A 19,102-nucleotide genomic window follows, 5' to 3' on the forward strand; every position below is an offset into this window, starting at 1 on the left:
CCTGACTACTTTCTCTTCTGGAGAATGGCCTGCAATTAATCTCACTTATTACCTCTGAAAAGTAACAACAGAGGAATGGCTGGCCAAGTCCAGCTCCAGAGCGTCTAGGGAACTGCAAGCTACATGGCCAGGCCTCAGACTGTCTGGGCAAGTCATGGGCTCTCCTCTTTCCTCTCCCACAACAAAGCTTGAACACGGACTCCAGACAGACCAGAGGAACCAAGGGATTTGAGGAGCCGGGCTGAGCTCACACTGACCCAATGGGAGACAACAGCCCTGAGGCTGCGTTTGGGGTGGTTTCAAAACAGCGGGGGAAGAACAAGATTGTCTGGTGAAAACGTGTGTGATCCATAAAATCGAGAACAATAGCAACACCACAGGGAAATGAAAAATAACACGATTTGCCGAGTTCTCGTGAGTCACCAGTTTTCATTCCTGTGGCTACCAAGTCACTGAATCCTCCAACATGCAGATGAAAAGCACAGCCAGCGAAGGATTCTCTTTACGTCTTGTCACCGTTGATGGGGCAGCCCCTGGTTTAGTGAATTATCAGAGCTTATCAGCGCTGGAATCCACTGTTGCTGTGACAGACGAACTAGTAAGAGCACCTCTTATTTACGTAGCGGCCACTTCCAGGGAGATCAAAGTGCCATAGGGGCGATCTAAAAGCTCTCAAAACAGGCCGGTTTACACGTAAGTATGCTTACCCCATAAAAAGATTCAATGAATAATTTAGGGTCACTTTCAAAACCAGTACTAAAACTCAGATCTCTAGGCTGTTAATCCTCTATTCATTGGGCTTAGTCGCCCTTACTACTAAGCGAGGGACCAGAGCCCATCCACAAAACAGTGACTTACCAGATAAAAATGGAAATTGGGGTACGGTACTGTGTAGAATGTCTGCTGGAGGTATGGCTGTGGCCCACATCACAGCCAGCTCTGGTAGAACCCTGGAGAATTCACTTAGCGCTGCTTTTGGGTAGAAACCTCTGGGATGGGCGCCTGGGTGGCTCAGTGGGTTAAGCCACTGCCTTCGGCTCAGGTCATGATCCCAGGGTCCTGGGATCGAGTCCCGCATCGGGCTCTCTGCTCAGCGGGGAGCCTGCTTCCTTCTCTCTCTCTCTGCCTGCCTCTCTGCCTACTTGTGATCTCTCTCTGTCAAATAAATAAATAAATTCTAAAAAAAAAAAAAAAAAAAAAAGAAACCTCTGGGAATTCCACAAGGTGCCTCCAGGCTGTTCTGGCAACCAAAGGTTACCTAGGCTCAGAGGAAGGTTTTCAGGGCTACTCTCAACTGAAATGGGACCTGACAACCGACCCTTTGGCTTGAAGAGCAGGTGACAAGAGGGCTGCTTTGGGTACAACTAACCCGAAAGGGGAAAAGCCCGAGGACTCTGCACGGGCCCCTTTCTGGTGCTGGGGCTCTGAAGTCAATGGTATAATGTGTTATTTTCCTGTCACTCAGGAAAGCACAGTCTGGCTAGGCGAAGGCCTTTCACAGTGCTGGACTCTAGGTCTGGACTCTGACCTGGACGGATTCCCACATCTTTCTGGGTCTTAGCACTGCCAAACAGGTGCTACCCAAAGAAGGTTCTGAACCCAGCCATGATGTGGAGTTTCGACATTTTGTTTATAGTATGGAAAATGGTTCCAGCCTTGTCCTACAGGCAGATAATATACCCTAAGATTGCAGGGAACGTGTCTGCCATAGAAACAAGGCTCTGATTGTAAAATGAAAATGGAATATTTGGAAATATTTTATATGGAAAATAAAGCTCTACGGTATAAACAGAATTCTTTTTTACGACTTATGTTTTAGGAATGTGGCTATTCTGTAGACTGTAAATCACCAAACGACAGACTTCTGCACAGAGAACTTCGTGGGAGGATGTCCTGCCTGAAACAGTCCTGCCTCTCAGTCTTCCAACTCTTTATAACTCTCAGTTAAGATGATTCTTTTCACCCTTGACCACAACGATTACTGGTATGAAAGACACTGTACTCAAGCATGATGTCATGTGCTTATGTTTATGTTGCTTCCTGGGCAGAGTCTCCGCTTCCCAAATTAGTTCCTTCAGTAACAATTCTGACACTAACAGATACTTCAATGGCAAATAGGTATTTCCTTCATCCTTAAGTCTTTGGTCACCCCTTGCAACCACGAGGCAAGGCAACATGCTAAGAGCTGGCCGGCTGGTGGAGGCTGGAAGTGCTGGTGTGGGGTGGGGACTCGCTGGGACATCTGTGGCAGAGCTTCTTTATTTGGAGGGAGCAATTATCTTTACTTGGAGGGAACAGAATACTTCATCGTAACAGTCACATTCCTCTCTAGCTCACTTCACTCAGGGACAGATGCAATCAGAGCCATTTTTAATAGCCACTAATGCAAGATTCCTGGGAATCCATTTCTTACTTTTTTTTTTTTTTTTAAATGGGGGACTTAAAATATGGATTGAGACTAGAATTCAACACAGTGGCTTCTTTTTTAATTTAGAAGTTGCTTATGTTATGGCCAGAATCTATTTGGATTTTATCCTCTGCCTCTTTGCTCAACTACATAAAGGAAATTTCCTTCCCTCTTCCCAAAGGAGCATTGTCCAGGGAGGCTATTTGAGGTTAATTATATAACCCAGATGAAAACATAAAAAACAAGTATGTCCTTCAACAAAAAGAGTCCAAACTTAATGAGACACAACACAGAACAAGGTATAAACAAGAATGAGGAGACAAGGGGAGAATGTCAAAAGTCAAAACAAGAAAATGTGGGCTACAGGCAAGGATCGAACACAGTGGGAAATCTTCCTCTTTTCACCTGTCTGAATTGCATCAGAAATTTGCTTTGCCTTTGGTTTGCCCGCAAACTGTCTTACGAGTAAACCAAGGCTCTCCATTCAAGTGCCAGAGGACTGGGACAGGCGGAAAGGCACGTGTCTCCCAGGTGTCAGTGCAGGGAGTTCAAGGTGAGAATGGCCCTCTTCAGACCCAGGCTGTCTCTGCGCCCCAAACGCTGGCTCCAAGACCCTTCACATACCTGCTTCCAGGAGGGGTGGAGTGGCTCTCAGGAGCTTGGGGGTCTGACTGTATTGACCATGTCGGGCCACTAGGACTGATGACAGGCCGAAGGGTGGGGGGGGTTGAAGCACTGCTTCTGTTTATGACGCCACTTGCCAAATTCAGGTTTGTTACCTAGAAATGAAGTGAGGGGGAAATAACCTGATTTTACAGCATTTTCAAAAAGTCTCATTAAAAAACAGATGGAGAAAATCAAGTCGAGTTGAAGAGATGCTGATCATCTGAGCTGAAACGGTGGCTGTGACCAGGGCGGCCATTAAAGGCTGGCTTCTGCGCACACCAAAGAGGAGAAGTAAGGGTGGCTGGTGCCAACAGAAGTTAACCGCGCACGGATTCTGCCCCTACTGTGTGCAAAGTGCTGGACTGTGTCAGGTGCTGTGAAATTCAAAGATTAGTAACAAAGACAGCAAGAGTTTACTGTGTATTAACTCTGTGCCAGGCAAGGGTCTGTCTGACACACTAAGCAAACTACTTAGCCTCTCTGGCCCATGTTTCCTCATCTGCAAGTTCGAAATCACAATAAATTTTAGTTATACATAAAAGAATGATTCTTATGACACACAAATTACTTGCTGATTTAGAAAAAAGATGCCCAGGCAAAAGAAAAATGGGCACTGACCCTAATAAACAATTTACAAAAAAGGAATATAATTAGCCAACATTTAAAACTAGACATTTCTACTGACAATCAAAGAAACGCAAATTACAAGATAACATTTTTGTGTATACATGGATATACAATAATAAAAATATACTACCTAATTTAGGCAAGGGGTGATATTAGATACATACTTATACTATTTATGTGTCTATAAATTGGTAGAATCATTCCAGAACTTGGCAATATTATTAAAGGCATCATAGTATTTGTACTACCATCCTACTTTCAGCACCTGTGCTAAAAACTAATTGCCCATGATGGGACACCTGGGTGGCTCAGTGGGTTAAAGCCTCTACTTTCGGCTGGGGTCATGATCTCAGGGTCCTGGGTTTGAGCCCCGCATCGGGCTCTCTGCTCGGTGGGGAGCCTGTTTCCTCCTCTCTCTCTGCCTACTTGTGATTGCTCTCTATCAAATAAATAAATAAAATATTAAAAAAAAAAGAAAACAAAAAAACCCCCAAAACTAACTGCCCGTGATTAACAATAGTGATTATTATAACTGCAATTACTATTTAGGAGAACTTACAATGTGTGAAGCTCTGTATAAATATAAAAAATATAAATGAGTACATTATATACAACCTGTTTTTTTTTCCCAAAGATTTTATTTATTTATTTGACAGAGAGAGAGAGAGAGATCACAAGTAGGCAGAGAGGCAGGCAGAGAGAGAGAGGGGGAAGCAGGCTCCCCTGAGATCATGACCTGAGCTGAAGGCAGAGGCTTAACCCACTGAGCCACCCAGGTGCCCCTATACAACCCATTTTAAACTGTCATAATTTTATTGGTAAGAACCATTATAATTGCCATTTACAAAGAAGGAAACTGAGGCCTGGGAACAAATGGCCGAACTAGAATCTGGAACATGGTCTTTGGAACTCCAAAACTCATCTTTTTTTTTTTTTTTTATAAAGATTTTATTTATTTATCAGAGAGAGAGAGGGAGAAAGAGAGCACAGGCAGACAGAATGGCAGGCAGAGGCAGAGGGAGAAGCAGGCTCCCTGCCGAGCAAGGAGCCCGATGTGGGACTCGGCCCCAGGACGCTGGGATCCTGACCTGAGCCGAAGGCAGCTGCTTAACCAACTGAGCCACCTAGGCGTCCCTCCAAAACTCATCTTCTTACTCATGACCCTATATTGTGAACAGATTTTGAAAAGAAGCATTGGAATATTGGAAATATTGGAAATATTTTATATTTTTAATATTGGAAAATGGGAAGATCAAAATGGCTAACAGTGTTGTTAAGTAAATTTTGCTCTGTGCATATGAGGGAATATTAAGTATTGCCACAATTTTTCGAGGAATTCTGTTTTTTTTTTTTAAAGATTTTATTTATTTATTTGACAGACAGAGATCACAAGCAGGCAGAGAGGCAGGCAGAGAGAGAGGGGAGGAAGCAGGCTCCCTGCAGAGCAGAGAGCCCGATGCGGGGCTCGATCCCAGGACCCTGGGATCATGACCTGAGCCGAAGGCAGAGGCTTTAACCCACTGAGCCACCCAGGCGCCCCTCGAGGAATTCTTCAAGATAAAGAACCATGCTGATATCTGAAGTTAAAGAACAAAAAAAGTCATACTATACAACTACAGAAAGCAGACCCAATTTCCTTCAACACATGCACATAGATACATACTTATGAACTGCATGGATTACCCTTATAATCCAAACGAGAAAATGTCAGGTATGATGAGAAATACAGACACGAGGTGAGCTTAAAGCCTGTGCAATGAGTCCGAAAAGAAAGGACGGTTGGAAAAACATTTCAAAATCCGTTGCACAGGGAGAGGATGCTGAAAAAGAGGGAGGGCACAGTGTGAAGGCAGGTGCTGGGTGTGAGACGCCAGAGAGGAGGGGCCCAGGGGATGGACATTCCCGGAAAACTGTTCTCCTGGGAAACCGTCCCAAGAACCTAGTAATTTTGACATTTACAAATAGGAGAATTCTGGAGCACTGTCATGTCTTTTTCATTTGAAAATTAGTATTATTATTTTTTGATTTATTTATTTATTTGTTTGAGAGAATGAGAGAGCATGAGCGGGGAGGGATGGCAGAAGGAGAAGGAGAAGCAGGCCCCCTGCCGAGCAGGGAGCCTAACTCGGGCTCCATCCCAGGGCCCTAAGATCATGACCTAAGCCAAAGGCAGACATTTAAGCAACTGAGCCACCCGGGCACCCCTCATCTGGAAATTATGAAAGAAACATAGATCATTTATTTTTTGGCAACTGTACAGTGCCTCATCCCTAATTAGGGAACTCAGTACATGAAAACGGCCTAGGACTAGGTCTTCACACCAAAGGACTCAAATATTTTTCTGGGGAAGAACGCGTTTTCCGTAGTTCAGGAGTGATTCCTGGTGCTTGTGGAGGCTGAGGTCCAGGACACCAGAGCTGCGCCCTCCAATGTGGGTCTGTCTTAGAAGCAGCCTCAGAAGCCAACCTTGCCTTATGATCATTTCGGACCCCCTTCTTCTGCTATCAGGGGAGAAGACACACAGGGACTAAAGAAAAGTGGGGAGGGAAGATCCCGGGGCAGGTTATGGCAGGATTCTCTGGCCTGTGGAGTCTTGGAAGAGCCTTGCCTTCTTCCTGCACCTCAGTGGCAAAAGCAGTCAGACTGTCAGACGACCAAACCGCTCCCTGTAGGACTGACTTCACTCCTGCCCCACACTGAGCCTTCTTCCTTGCTGCTCTACTCCCTGGCCTTTCAAATTAGACACGAGCTTGCAGCTTATAAAAACAGTAAGTGAGAAAGGGCTTTGTGATAACTAACAGCTTCTCCAATTACTGCCTCCGTTAGTGTGCCAAAACCCTAATAACAGAGGCATATTAATAATTTATAGCGGAACAGCAATAAAATAAACAAAATGTACACACTTCACCATGTTTAGTATCAACTGTATGGTTTAGAGATTAGTGAATGGGAAGGAAAAGAAGTATCAGATTTGTTGAATCTTCTCTCTTTTGGCAAGGCCACCCCTAATTCAAACATCATCATTTTCATCATAATAGCTAAGTTATTGAATGTTCACCATGTGCCATGTATTAGATGTCCTTGCATTGTCACGATGTGCGTTTTATCTCATGTAATCCTGAGCAAGCCCCCTGAAGCAGGTTCTACTGTTACCTCCATTTCACAAAAGAGGAAACTAAAATCACATAACTCTAAGGGTAAACAATTGCACAAAAATCACAACCGCACTAAAAATACCTACTAAGTGCAGGGCCAAGATGAGAACAGGAAATGTTTTCCTCTAAGTGCATGTGGTATACTTTTCCCAAATAACATAGTTTAATGTTTGAGCCCTTGCAGTAGCAATGGCCAGTACTTAAAAGTGAGGTTTTATATCTCACTCCTTACCCATTACTCATGGAAGCAGACACTGCTATACTCCCTTTCAGAGATGGAGAAACTAAGGCTCAGAGAGTTTATAGTAACTAATTTGCTCAAGGTTACATAATAGTTGCAGAAGTGGTACTCTTGTTTTAAAATCCCACTTTCTAGGGATGTCTGGGTGGCTCAGTCAGTTTAAGCATCTGCCTTTGGCTCAGGTCATGATCCCGAGTTTCTGGGATCGAGCCCCGCATTAGGTTTCTTGCTCAGTGGGAAGCTTGCTTCTGCCTGCTGTTCCCCTTGCTTGTGCTCTTATTCTATCTCTTTCTCTAACAAATAAATAAAATCTTTAAAAAAAAAATAAAATCCGGGACTCCTGGGTGGCTCAGTTAAGTGGCTGTCTTCAGCTCTGGCCATGATCCCAGGGTCCTGGGATCGAGTCCCATAACAGGCTCCCTGCTCAGTGGGGAGCCTACTTCTCCCTCTGCTGCTCCCCTTGCTTGTGCTCACTCACTCTCTCTCTCTGACAAATAAATAAATAAAATCTTAAAAAAATAAAATCCATTTTCCCATTTTAAAACTAGTAGGAAACAGCCCTAGTTATCCTAAATTATCCTTAATTATTAGAAATTTTTCAAAATATAATTAGATACCTCAAATTCTGACAATAGTGATTATACAAGAATTGATTTTACCAAACTATGCCAGCTTTTTCTTCTTTGCCTTAAATTTCATTCCCCATTTGTTAATAACATGCATATTGTTAATATCCTTCACCAGAGCGCATGAAAAAACCCACACCCATCCTCAATCAGTTCTGTTTCTTAGCAGGTATAGTAAAAACATGGCATGAACATGAAACTAATTTTAGATTCCTGGTGGGTTTTGTTTTTACATGTAATATCAATTCCTTATTTCATGGATAAACCAAAAAAGGGTAGCTATTGTGATTTCCTTCTACACAAAAGCAAAACATCATTGTTAATTTATTTTGAAAATAGCAAAAGGGACCACTACTTAATGAGAGATTATTATAAAGAATAACAAAGCTATTAAAGCTTCTCATCTTTCTTTCCAAAAAATTCCTGCTAAAAATATAACCTGTCTCTTTAAATAATAACAACTGACCCTCTATTTTAAATATTCTATTCTTACTTCTGTGGTTTTGTCTATGAGACATCCAGGACCTATGCCATGACTACCTCCACCCACCCAGCTCAGTCTTCCTAGGACATACATTGCTAGTAAATAACCAAACAATTTGGGGCTCACTTAGATATGGCCTCAGAACCTTCTTTACACAGTCCTCCAGACAGCCAATGCTGATCAATCAGAAGTGACAAAGGAGATGAACCTATTTTTCAACCCCTGTTTCTAGAACAGGACAATCCAGTGGAATATATTGTGAAGATGAAAATGTTCTACAGTCTGTATCACCTAATACAGTAGTGATAGCCACATGGTATGAAGGCTTTGAAGCCTCCACCAGATCTGGCTGAATTTTATTTGTACAGACTGATGCCTTGTTAAGAGTTTGGTCCAAGTGAATCTAGATTAAATGACTTAAGAAAGCATCTGGTTCTTCCTTTCAGTTTCCCAGTTTTTTCCTAGGATGGGCAGAAGGAGTCACTGAACAAAAATGGACCTAAGCATCAACTGGGGCCCTAGAAACACCTGGCATTGACTAGGGAAGATCTAAGAGCAGGGCCGATCTCCCAGCATTGGGCCAGGCCTTAAACTCTACAAGCCAGTTAGGCTTCACATCTGAAGGTCCTCCTTAACAGGACAGGACGATGACGAATATGGTTGTCATCAGGTTGCATCTGCTTCTCTGTCCACCTATATTCCTCCAGGTAAACAAAGTTTCATTAGATGAAGAGAAAGTGGAAAATGGCATATATGTATCTGATTTTCATTAACGATGAACATTTCATGCTAAAGAATTTTAAAGGACAGAACTACAGCACATAAAGACATACCATCAGTAATGAAAGAGATAGCTCATCATTTTTTGTTAGGAACTTTAGGCTATTAAGGCAGAGGGTGTAGCCATTGGGCCAGGTGGCTTCTCTGGGTCAATAACCAGATTCTATGCTACTAAGGCTGGGCTAGCCAACTCGGGAATTCAGGCCACTGGTCACAATAGTCCGGGAGATGGGTCGGATAGTTTAAAACCCTTTTAATTACTGAAACTATGACACAAATAACATGTCTTGCTGATAATGGATATCAACATCTTTATGTGTGAGAAAGAGTACACATCTATAAGTACTGTTTAAGTCTGTTTGGACCTCTAAAACATTTAAAATTTTTGAGAAAATACAAAACCTCTTAGATTCACTACAGTAACAGCAATTGTAACAACAATGTTGTATTATTAGCAATAATGATAGCTTAATTCAATGAGCACTTAATTTTTGCCAGGCATTGTTTTCTGTGCATGTGTGGGCACGTGCGCACGCACGTATGTGTGTGTATAAACTCATTTGATATTCAAGATAACTCTGTGGGTAGAATTATTGTCCTCATTTACAGATGGGGAAATTGGGGTTGAGAGGCAAAATAACTTGCCCAAGCACAAATAATTGTTCCATGTCAGCCCCTAGTTTCAATTCCTGGTCACCTTGATTGAAAATCTCCCAACCTTGTAGTTTCTAGGCATTCTGGTACTCCCACTGCCTTGCCCCACTGAGCCTGGTGCTTACAATTCCATCCATGGACCAGCAGCAACTGCAATCCCTGGGAGCTTGATGGACAAGCAAGCTCTTAGCCAGTCTCAGCCCCAGGGAAGGAAATCTGCATTTGACAAGATCCACAGGTAATTCACATGCAAGTTAATGTCAAGGAAGGACTTGTCAAAGGAGATGGTGACAAAGGAAAGAGAATTCAAGGGTTCCCCTGCACAAAGGTCAGGGGATCTTCAAAAAAGGGAAGAAATACCTTGATGGGGTGAAGAGTAAGCAAGGGAAAGGAGTAGAGAAGATAATTCCATCAGGAAATTTAAAATTTTACTATTTCTCAACGTTGTCTGGATGTTCAAATGATGACATGAATAATTATTCAGTTTGCCAAGGATGCAAACGTGGATAAAACAGTTTAGAACAAGGTTCAGAAAATCCCGAGTCTACTTGTGATGCTGCCTTGAGAAACAGTGGTCATTAAAAAACAACCAAGACATTGACACATAAAAACAATCAGCTTGGGCGCCGGGGTGCCTCGGTGGGTTAAGGCCTCGGTCTTAGGCTAGGGTTGTGATCCCAGGGTCCTGGGATCGAGCCCTGCATCGGGCTCTCTGCTCGCCGGGGAGCCTGCTTCCCCCGCTCTCTCTCTCTGCCTGCCTCTCTGCCTATTTGTCATCTCTGTCTGTCAAATAAATAAAATAAAAAATCTTAAAAACAAAAAAATCAGCTTGTTGAATATTCTTCCACCCCGGCCTTTCTCAGGCTAGTCAGCTAAGTGAATGACTGCCTGTGGGAAAATCGAGTCACAGGATCCCACCGCTGCCTAAACCGTAGGCAGATGCTTCACCCCTTGCTGTCCTCCTCCTCCTCCTCTGCTACCACTCTCCTGGAGCAGCTTATCCAGAGGTTCCACTCCTGTTCCCTTCTTCATGTCCATTGCCACGGTGACCTCGGTGCATTTTTTCTTTTAATACCAACTCTGTTTATCTTAGAGCCAGCCTTCCGAATAAGGCAGGTGAGCAAATATCTGAATGTGTGGGGTAAGGACACATTGCCCGCATTCCATCTAGACAGGTGTTTAAATTACAGCAGGAATAAATACAGGTGATGGATTGAAAAGGGGGTAGGAGAAACACAGAGAGGGAGGCCAATTTCCGGAGGCTGGCCCGCCCAAGTGTTACTGCTTGTTACTGCTGTTGCTAAAAGGAGGGCTGCTGCCAGTGCTATAATTAAAATATGATGGCATTGCCCTGATGGCTTCCCAGAATATACCCACCACCCACCCAGATACATAACCTTTTGGCATCCAAAGAAGATCCAGGGCCAGGCCTAACTAGATCACTGTAGCTATAGTTGGAATGCTCTAGAAATGCTGCACACCTGAATGTGCAAAAGAAGTTCAAACCTCAGAGAGAATCCAACAAAGATCCACTGCATGGCCTAGCATAAGCAAGGCCTCGGGTAAAATCCTAAGGGAACAGGAAGGAGGGAGGGGGGAATCAGGTAACTGGGAAATGGGCCTTAAGGAGGGCATGGGATGTCATGAGCACTGGCTATTATATAAGACTGATGAAGGGGCGCCTGGGTGGCTCAGTGGGTTAAGCCACTGCCTTCGGCTCGGGTCATGATCTCAGGGTCCTGGGATTGAGCCCCGCATCAGGCTCTCTGCTCAGCAGGGAGCCTGCTTCCCTCTCTCTCTCTCTCTCTCTGCCTGCCTCTCTGCCTACTTGTGATCTCTGTCAAATAAATAAATAAAATCTTTAAAAAAAAAAAAAGACTGATGAATCACTGACCTCTACCTCTGAAACTAGTAATACACTATAATGTTATTAACTGAATTAAAATAAATTTTCAAAATCCTAAGGGGATACACAGATTAAAATGTGGCCCCTGCCCTTAAGCCATGAAGGAACTGATAATATAGTAAGTGAGACAAGACACCTAGACAGATAATATTTAAGGCCGTTAGAAAGTGGTAACTGGCCCAATAAAAAGGCAAAGGAAATTCCAGGACCACCTCTGAGCTGTGCCTAAAAGGACAGGTAAGAGGATTACTGGGGGGGAGGGCAGGGTGGTCATGGTTTCCTAAAGCAAAAAAGCCTAAGTAAAAATGCAGAGACAGATAAGCAGGAAGAATGTCTGAAAAACAGGAAGCAGTCTAATTTGGCTAAAGCTCAGAACAATAAGATAGGAAAAGAAAGAAAAATGGCTGGGGAGATCCTTGAATGCCAGACTAAAAGATTCTGCTCTTGACCTAAGACATAACAGGAAGTTTGCTCAAGGGTTCCGGTAAGAGTAGTACTATGTCAGAATTGTGGTGTAGGTAGAGAAATCTAGTGCTATTTTCATGGGCTGGGGTGAAAGGGGCTATTAAAGAAAACCAAGATGTGTAGAAAGCCACGGCAGTCAGGCAAAAGGTACCAAGTCTGGGATGCAGGATGTACCACTGCTGGGCTCCTCTCACTTTCCGCCTAAAGCTCAGGAAGAATGCTGGGCCTTGTAGCTGGAGACCTGCTTTGGAAGCAGAGGATAAAAGTTCCTGAGTTTATGTGTTCATTGTTCATGGTCTCTTCTTCCATCAGCCCTCTTTGGGATTTATGTTCCCATGCAGCTGGTAAGCCAAGATGGTGCTGCCCGGCATTTTAAGAAGGGAGGGTCAGAGAGTGGGCCTTAGGGCAAATATACCTTTTCTTAGATTTATCTTTCCATGCCTCTCTTCAACAGAACGGCCTGAGGATCAAGATTAGGGGGTGGGCTTGGGTGGGGAGAGGTCTGACTAGATGGCTTTGGTCTAGGCCTGAGATCTGAGGCCTGGTGGGCAAAAGAAGACAATGGATCATACACTCTCTAGCCCAAGTCACCAACTAGAAACTCCATTCAGGAGTTTGGAACCAAAAACAGTAATAAGAGGAGGCGATGGCCTGAAGGAGCCTCTCCGGGGGCATCTGCTCCTGAACCTTAAGGCAGTGACTATGGAATCCTGGATTCCAGGCACCGTTCTCCCTAAATCAGTGTTTAATGACCTCATGTGCGGTCACTTCCAGTGCTACCATGGAACCACAAAATCAAACAGATACTTAAGGATGGTGAAGTTTTAGTAGATGTTGACAAGATAACACAGCTTACTGAAAAATAAGATGCTGGCAGCCGGTGTGAGCCCTCAAGCCGCTACCAGATTGATCAGAAAGCAGCTGCCTCCGTGTATGCCTGTGATCAGCCCGTTAAGGACAAGACACTCTCCAGGTATAGCAGAGCACGAATTCTCCATGTCTACAAATGCAGCCCTCCGCTGACTGGGGCTTGTGGGTTATCACGTGACCTTTACCTTTCTTAACATAGTACCAAGGATTATCATTGCTGCTGGGGGAAATCCAACCAGCAACTAACTATGCCAGGAGGCAGGGATTATCCCCAACGTGGAAGTGGAAAGATCAGAAGCTTAATTTGGTATTTTATCATTTGCTCTAAGAAAGTCCTTCAACCCCTTCAGCACAGTAAGATCCTGAAATCCTGCTGCTACTACCTTGCACTTTACTTCCCAATGTCAAATTTATTTTTTATAAACAATCTCCCTTAGCTAGTAAAGAAGCCTTGTCATTAAACTGTTTCAAAGGCATAGTGGTTGTGGGGCGACTGGGTGGCACGGTCGGCTAAGAGTCTGCCTTCGGCTCAGGTCATGATCTCAGAGTCCTGGGATTGAGCTCCCTGCTCAGCACTGAGTCTGTCTCTCCTTACCCCCCACCACCGCCTTCTCTCTTCCTCTCTCATACAATAAAATCTTTAAAAAAAAAAAAAAAAAAGAGCATAATGGTAGAGCTGAAAGAGCTGCATGCCATGATTTGTACTATATTATAACTGCAGGTTTATTTGCCTATCTTGACCCACAAATTACTATATCTCATTCATTGTTGTATCCTCGGAATTTAGCTCAGCAGGCACAAAAGTATTTATATACTAAATGAAGTGGTTCTCATCTAGTCCTAAATACATACCTACACACACACACACACACACACACACACACAACCCCCACAGCCTCTAGCTAGCAGCTAGTTTCACTAGTGAGTGGAAAAGTGATTAATGTCACTGGAAGGCCAGAGAGGAAATTAAAGGTTCCAAATGACCTCTTTCTGCAAATACCACAAGGGAGGGACTGCGTTGCAATAATGGGAAATAAAATAATCAGTGATTAGAGGGAGGTAAGTGTTGCTCTTGCTAGTGCCCTGTATAATTTTAGAGACGAGTTTTACCTGGTCTTGAAGCCTTGGGCAAGGTTCTCAAATGCGGGAAATAAGAGCTTTGCATACATTTTTCGTTCCTTGACTGCACAATGTTCTCCTTGGCACTGAAGACTCCATCTGAAATTGGGTTGCATACATTCTCTAGTACTTCTCCAGTGATGAAAATCGTCTACGAAGGATGGATCTGGCATTTCGGGTTTTCCTTTTATCTTGAGTGAAACAGATCTTGAACATCAGTTTCACCAGGCTCTTTGTAAATGTCATGTATCTTATTTATCAAAATGGAGATTGGGAATTCAACATGAAAGACCAAATAACAGCTTAACACGTGAGTCAACTGGTGACACAGCGCTCCCAGTGCAGCTTTCGGGATCTCGTCTCAGCTCAAGGGAGGCCAAGAGATGCAGCATCAAAAGATTATTTCATTAATCCAATGAATATTTATCAACTACTCTGTGGCATTCTTTTCAGCACCAAGCACAGAACCATGAAAAAAACGCACAAAACAAAAATCCTTGCTTTCATTGACATGACACCCTACTCGGAGGATATCACTGAAATATATACAGAATGTGTGAATAAAGGTGATCACTTTTAGCCAAATTACTGGTATTATTGGCCATATGCTATCTTAAAATTTTCAGAGGTTCTTAACTTGGAGACAAAGGGTCCAAAGGGCATCGAGAGGAAGCCTAGGTTGGGGGGTGTCTATGGACCTTTTGAAATTTTGTAAATTTCTAAGTCTGAAGCAAATTTCTAAGTCTAAGCACTTTTTTTTTTCCCCAGAAGAAGAGAGCCTTCATGCAACACTCAAAGGGATCGCTGACTCCGAAAAGGTTAAGAATCACTCGGGATGATATGAAGATCAATTTGTCTAAATCTGCATTCATAATGTCCTCAGAACTACAACAATATCACCTTGAGAATAAATGTCTTCGTGCCATTCATATGCAAAGACTGATCAGAATATGGCTAGATCAATAGAACCTGCCCTGGAAACTTTTATTCCCCCTGGCCTTGGGGCTTTGAGTGATCTGGAATAGGGAAATGCAGCGGCAAGTCCTTCTGACTGGTTTTAGTGTATGAGCAAGAACCGAAGGCCATCTTTGAAGAGGAAACACCAGTGGACCAAGATCCACTTTCCTCAAGATAAAAGAAAAGGAAAACCAAAAGTGCCTGATCTGCACTTACTACATCATTTTCATCACTAGAGAAATAGTATATATATTCAATCAAGAACATGAAAAAAAAATCCTTAAACAGCTACCTTTTTAACCATTGTTTCAAGGGCACCTCCTGAGAATGTATAAATCATCAGCCATACCAACCAACATGTTTTAAGACAGTTTCAACTCCTGTATGAGTTCCTGGATGCCAATAAAATGAACCTCAAGAAATTTACACTCTGATCACCAAGAGATGTGAGTTATAATGTTAACTAAATTTTGAAAGGGATTAGGAAAAGCTGGGAATCTCTGTAGTTCTAGTACATCAACACCAAGTTCTCTTGTCATGTATCCCCTTTCTGTTGAACATTGTCATTTACATGACACAGATATGCATATCAACATTCAGCGCTCCAAAATCCAGAAAAGAGTTCCAGATTAGGATTTGAGACATTCTTGGGAAACCTCACAAAACAGCCAAATTGCTTGAGAGTGTTTCTAATGTATACATTTGGCTTTTAGGAGTCAATGAGAACTGCCACCACCACAGTAAATCGATCCACTCGTTCTACATCTCTGCAGATTAAGAAGGCTGAGTTTTGCCTGCTCAAAGGATCAATGGCTTTCACCATAAAATAATCTGATGCAGAGTTCACTCAACAAATACTTGTTCTCTCAACAAATAACTGATAATCTAGACAAAGCCACACACCTCTCAACCTGTTTGGAGTGAGAAGCACTTCTAATCATGAAAACAGCAAGTTCAAGTCCTCGGCTCTCTCTTGCAGGCTCAAGCGCCGTCTCAGCTGGCACTCTGCTGCCATGTGCAGCTAATGAGAGGTTAGAGCCCTGATTCCCACAGGAGGCGGCGGGAAAACTCTGAGGGGAAGAGCATGGCGCCAGGCAGACTTGGGTTTGAATCATGAATTCAGTCACTTGCCATTTGTGCGACCTTAGAATTGTCACTTATCCTTCCAGCTTTACCTGTTATAAATAAGTATTTACATCCCAGGACTAAAGAAATCATGGCCATAAAGAGCCCAGCATAGTGCCCGGTGCAAAGCAGACATTCGGTTAACGTTGGCTGTTTTATGATGAAGGGCAGGTGTGGAACTATCAATGAGAAAACAAGGATGAAGAAGAGTTTTACTTTTTTTTTTTTTTAGCTTTTATTTATTTATTTGACACACAGAGAGAGAGATCACAAGTAAGCAGAGTGCCAGGCAGAGACAGAGGAGGAAGCCCGTTCTCCGCTGAGCAGAGAGCCTGATGCGGGGCTTGATCTCAGGACCCTGAGATCATGACCTGAGCTGAAGGCAGAGGCTTAACCCACTGAGCCACCCAGGAGCCCCCGAAGAAGAGTTTTAAAAAAGGATATAAAAACCAACAAAATGAAGAAGAGAAGTTCTTTCCAACTTAGCAAGGCTGTGACAAGTTTCTGCCTAGTGCAAGGGTGCTGTGCTAGGTGACAGATTAGAACGAAGTGTCATCACACAGATCTAACTCAAAGGGAAAGAGATGCAAAATCACTATGACAGGTTTACTACACAGAGAAACTAATGAGGGGCTATAGGAGCAGGGAGCATGGAAAGATGACTTCTGGCTGGGGCAGCAGCGGGTTCTTCATTCATTTTTTTACTCAAAAACGTATTCAGGGCATGCCCTATACCAACGCTGAAAAAAAATGGTAAAAAATGGGTCCCCATCCTCAACCAAGTAACTTACAGTCTGGTAGAATGAGCACATTTACTGAGTATTACCCACGAGTCAGGTTCTGAGGCGGTGTAGGACACTGCCCCCAAAGCTTCCCGAGGCAGGAGACAGCTCTCCAGACACAGAGTGAGGCATGAAGTGACATGCATCCAAGCGAAGGAGCACCTGCTGAGGAGTGCCATGAGAAAGACACGGCTGCCGACGGACCCACGAGCTGGCCCAGGGCACGGAGAAGCTCCTCAGCCCCTCCTTCCATCCTTGGAATGTGGGTGCCACTTGCCTTTCCTGCTCCCAGATGCCTCTCTAAGGACATGGCTTTGAGATGGTGATGTGTTGAAAACATGTGCACAGTACACATGACTGAGCCCAGTTAGGGCCTCTTTTTTTAATTTATTTTTTATTTTTTTAAAGATTTTATTTATTTGACAGACAGAGATCACAAGTAGGCAGAGAGGCAGGCAGAGGGGGCGGGGGGAAGCAGGCTCCCTGCTGAGCAGAGAGTCCAATGCGGAGCTCGATCCCCGGACCCTGGGATCATGACCTGAGCAGAAGGCAGAGGCTTTAACCCACTGAGCCACCCAGGCGCCCCAGTTAGGGCCTCTTTACAAACTTCTAAGATTTGGCAGCAGGCGTGGGGATCCATTCATCTTGCTGCTGCCCAAGACAAGCCTCGTATGTAAGTTCCCTTTGCTGGCACCGGAACTGCCACCTACCAACACTGAGTGGCCTGCCTCTTTCCCTGGTGTCTGCCTACTTTCTGAGTACAGAGGCCAGATTTCAGATTATACCAGGAAAGCTCCCGAGACGGTTGTGAACCAAACAGCATCTATGTTGAGCCTGGATGGACGCATAAAGTCAGACATGGTGACAGGGGAACATTTCCCACAAGAAGGTAGCAAAAACTAAGGCGTGGAAACGAACAAATTCTGAGTGAGTTGCACAAAAACACACGTGATGGGAGAGGACAGACTGGAGAAGTAGCCAGGAGCCAGATTCTAAATAAAGGCTTTGAATAACATTTAATAGCTCAGGCTTCACATTGTGTGTAACAGAAAGCCCCCTCGGGATTATTGAGCAAAGGAGTTCTTATCACCAGACTTGTGATTCAAAAAGATTCCTTTACAGCAAAGACTAAGGTGGACAGGAGACCGTTTCGGAGGTAACTGCAGCTGTCCAGGTGAGATCATGAAGGCCTTAAGCAGGATAGTCGATGTGAAAATGAAACAGGGAAGATAGATTTGAGACATTATGGAGTCAGCATCAACCAGACTTGGCAAATGCCTGGATGCAGAGAGAATGAAGAAGCAAACAGAGACAGTGATAAGTCAAATGCACCATACCTAAGTCCCGAGGAGGACTGCCGTGTCACCAATACTGAGAGAGAAAAGGGAGATGAACAAATAGGTTTTAGATGTCTTCAACATTTTTTTTTAAAAAAGATTTTATTTATTTATTTGACAGAGAGACAGTGAGAGAGGGGACACAAGCAGGGGGAGTGGGAAAGGGAGAAGCAGGCTTCCCGCTGAGCAGGGAGCCCAAAGCGGGACTCGATCCTAGGACCCTGGAATCACGATCCAAGCTGAAGGCAGATGCCTAACAACTGAACCACCCAGGCACCCTGTCTGGAATGTTTTTTTGAGAATATTTTCAAAATATATTTAAAATGCGGTGCATGATCAGGGAAATACAAACCAAAACCACAGTGAGATACCACCTCACACCAGTCAGAATAGGTAAAATTAACAAGTCAGGAAATGACAGATGTTGGCGAGGATGAGGAGAAAGGGGAACCCTTCTACACTGCTGGTGGGAATGCAAGCTGGTGCAGCCACTCTGGAAAACAGCATGGAGGTTCCTCAAAAAGTTGAAAACAGAGCTACCCTATGACCCAGCAATAGCACCACTGGGTATTTACCCTAAAGATACAAATATAGTGATCCAAAGGGGCACGTGCACTCCAATGTTTATAGCAGCAATGTCCATAAGAGCCGAACTATGGAAAGAGCCCAGATGTCCACCGACAGATGAATGGATAAAGAAGATACGGTATACATATACAAAGGAATACCATGCAGCTATCAAAACAAATAAAATCTTGCCATTTGCAACGACATGGATGGAACTAGAGGGTATTATGCTGAGCGAAGTAAGTCAATCAGAGAAAGACAATTATCATTTGATCTCCCTGATATGAGGAATTTGAGAGGCTGGGTGGGGGGCTGCGGGGGGTAGGGAGGGAAA

General features: G+C 43.8%; 1 protein-coding gene across 18 annotated transcripts in view; it reads right to left on the reverse strand.

Annotated features, from left to right (window-relative positions):
* Positions 1-19,102, reverse strand: part of TTLL5 (tubulin tyrosine ligase like 5) — a 283,373-nt gene that overhangs the window by 135,780 nt on the left and 128,491 nt on the right. For 17 of the 18 annotated variants that reach the window (XR_004286139.1, XR_004286135.1, XR_004286136.1 and 14 more), the window contains one exon: positions 3,032-3,186. The exons of the other annotated variant lie outside the window; for it this stretch is intronic. Coding sequence is in view for 6 of the 17 variants with exons in the window: in XM_032344877.1 (XP_032200768.1) it covers positions 3,032-3,186 (155 nt within the window). In the remaining 11 variants the exon portion in view is untranslated. The remainder of the gene's footprint in view (positions 1-3,031; positions 3,187-19,102) is intronic. 18 annotated transcript variants of the gene reach the window in all.

This window comes from Mustela erminea, chromosome 5 (assembly GCF_009829155.1).
Source record: "Mustela erminea isolate mMusErm1 chromosome 5, mMusErm1.Pri, whole genome shotgun sequence".
NCBI lineage: Eukaryota > Metazoa > Chordata > Mammalia > Carnivora > Mustelidae > Mustela > Mustela erminea.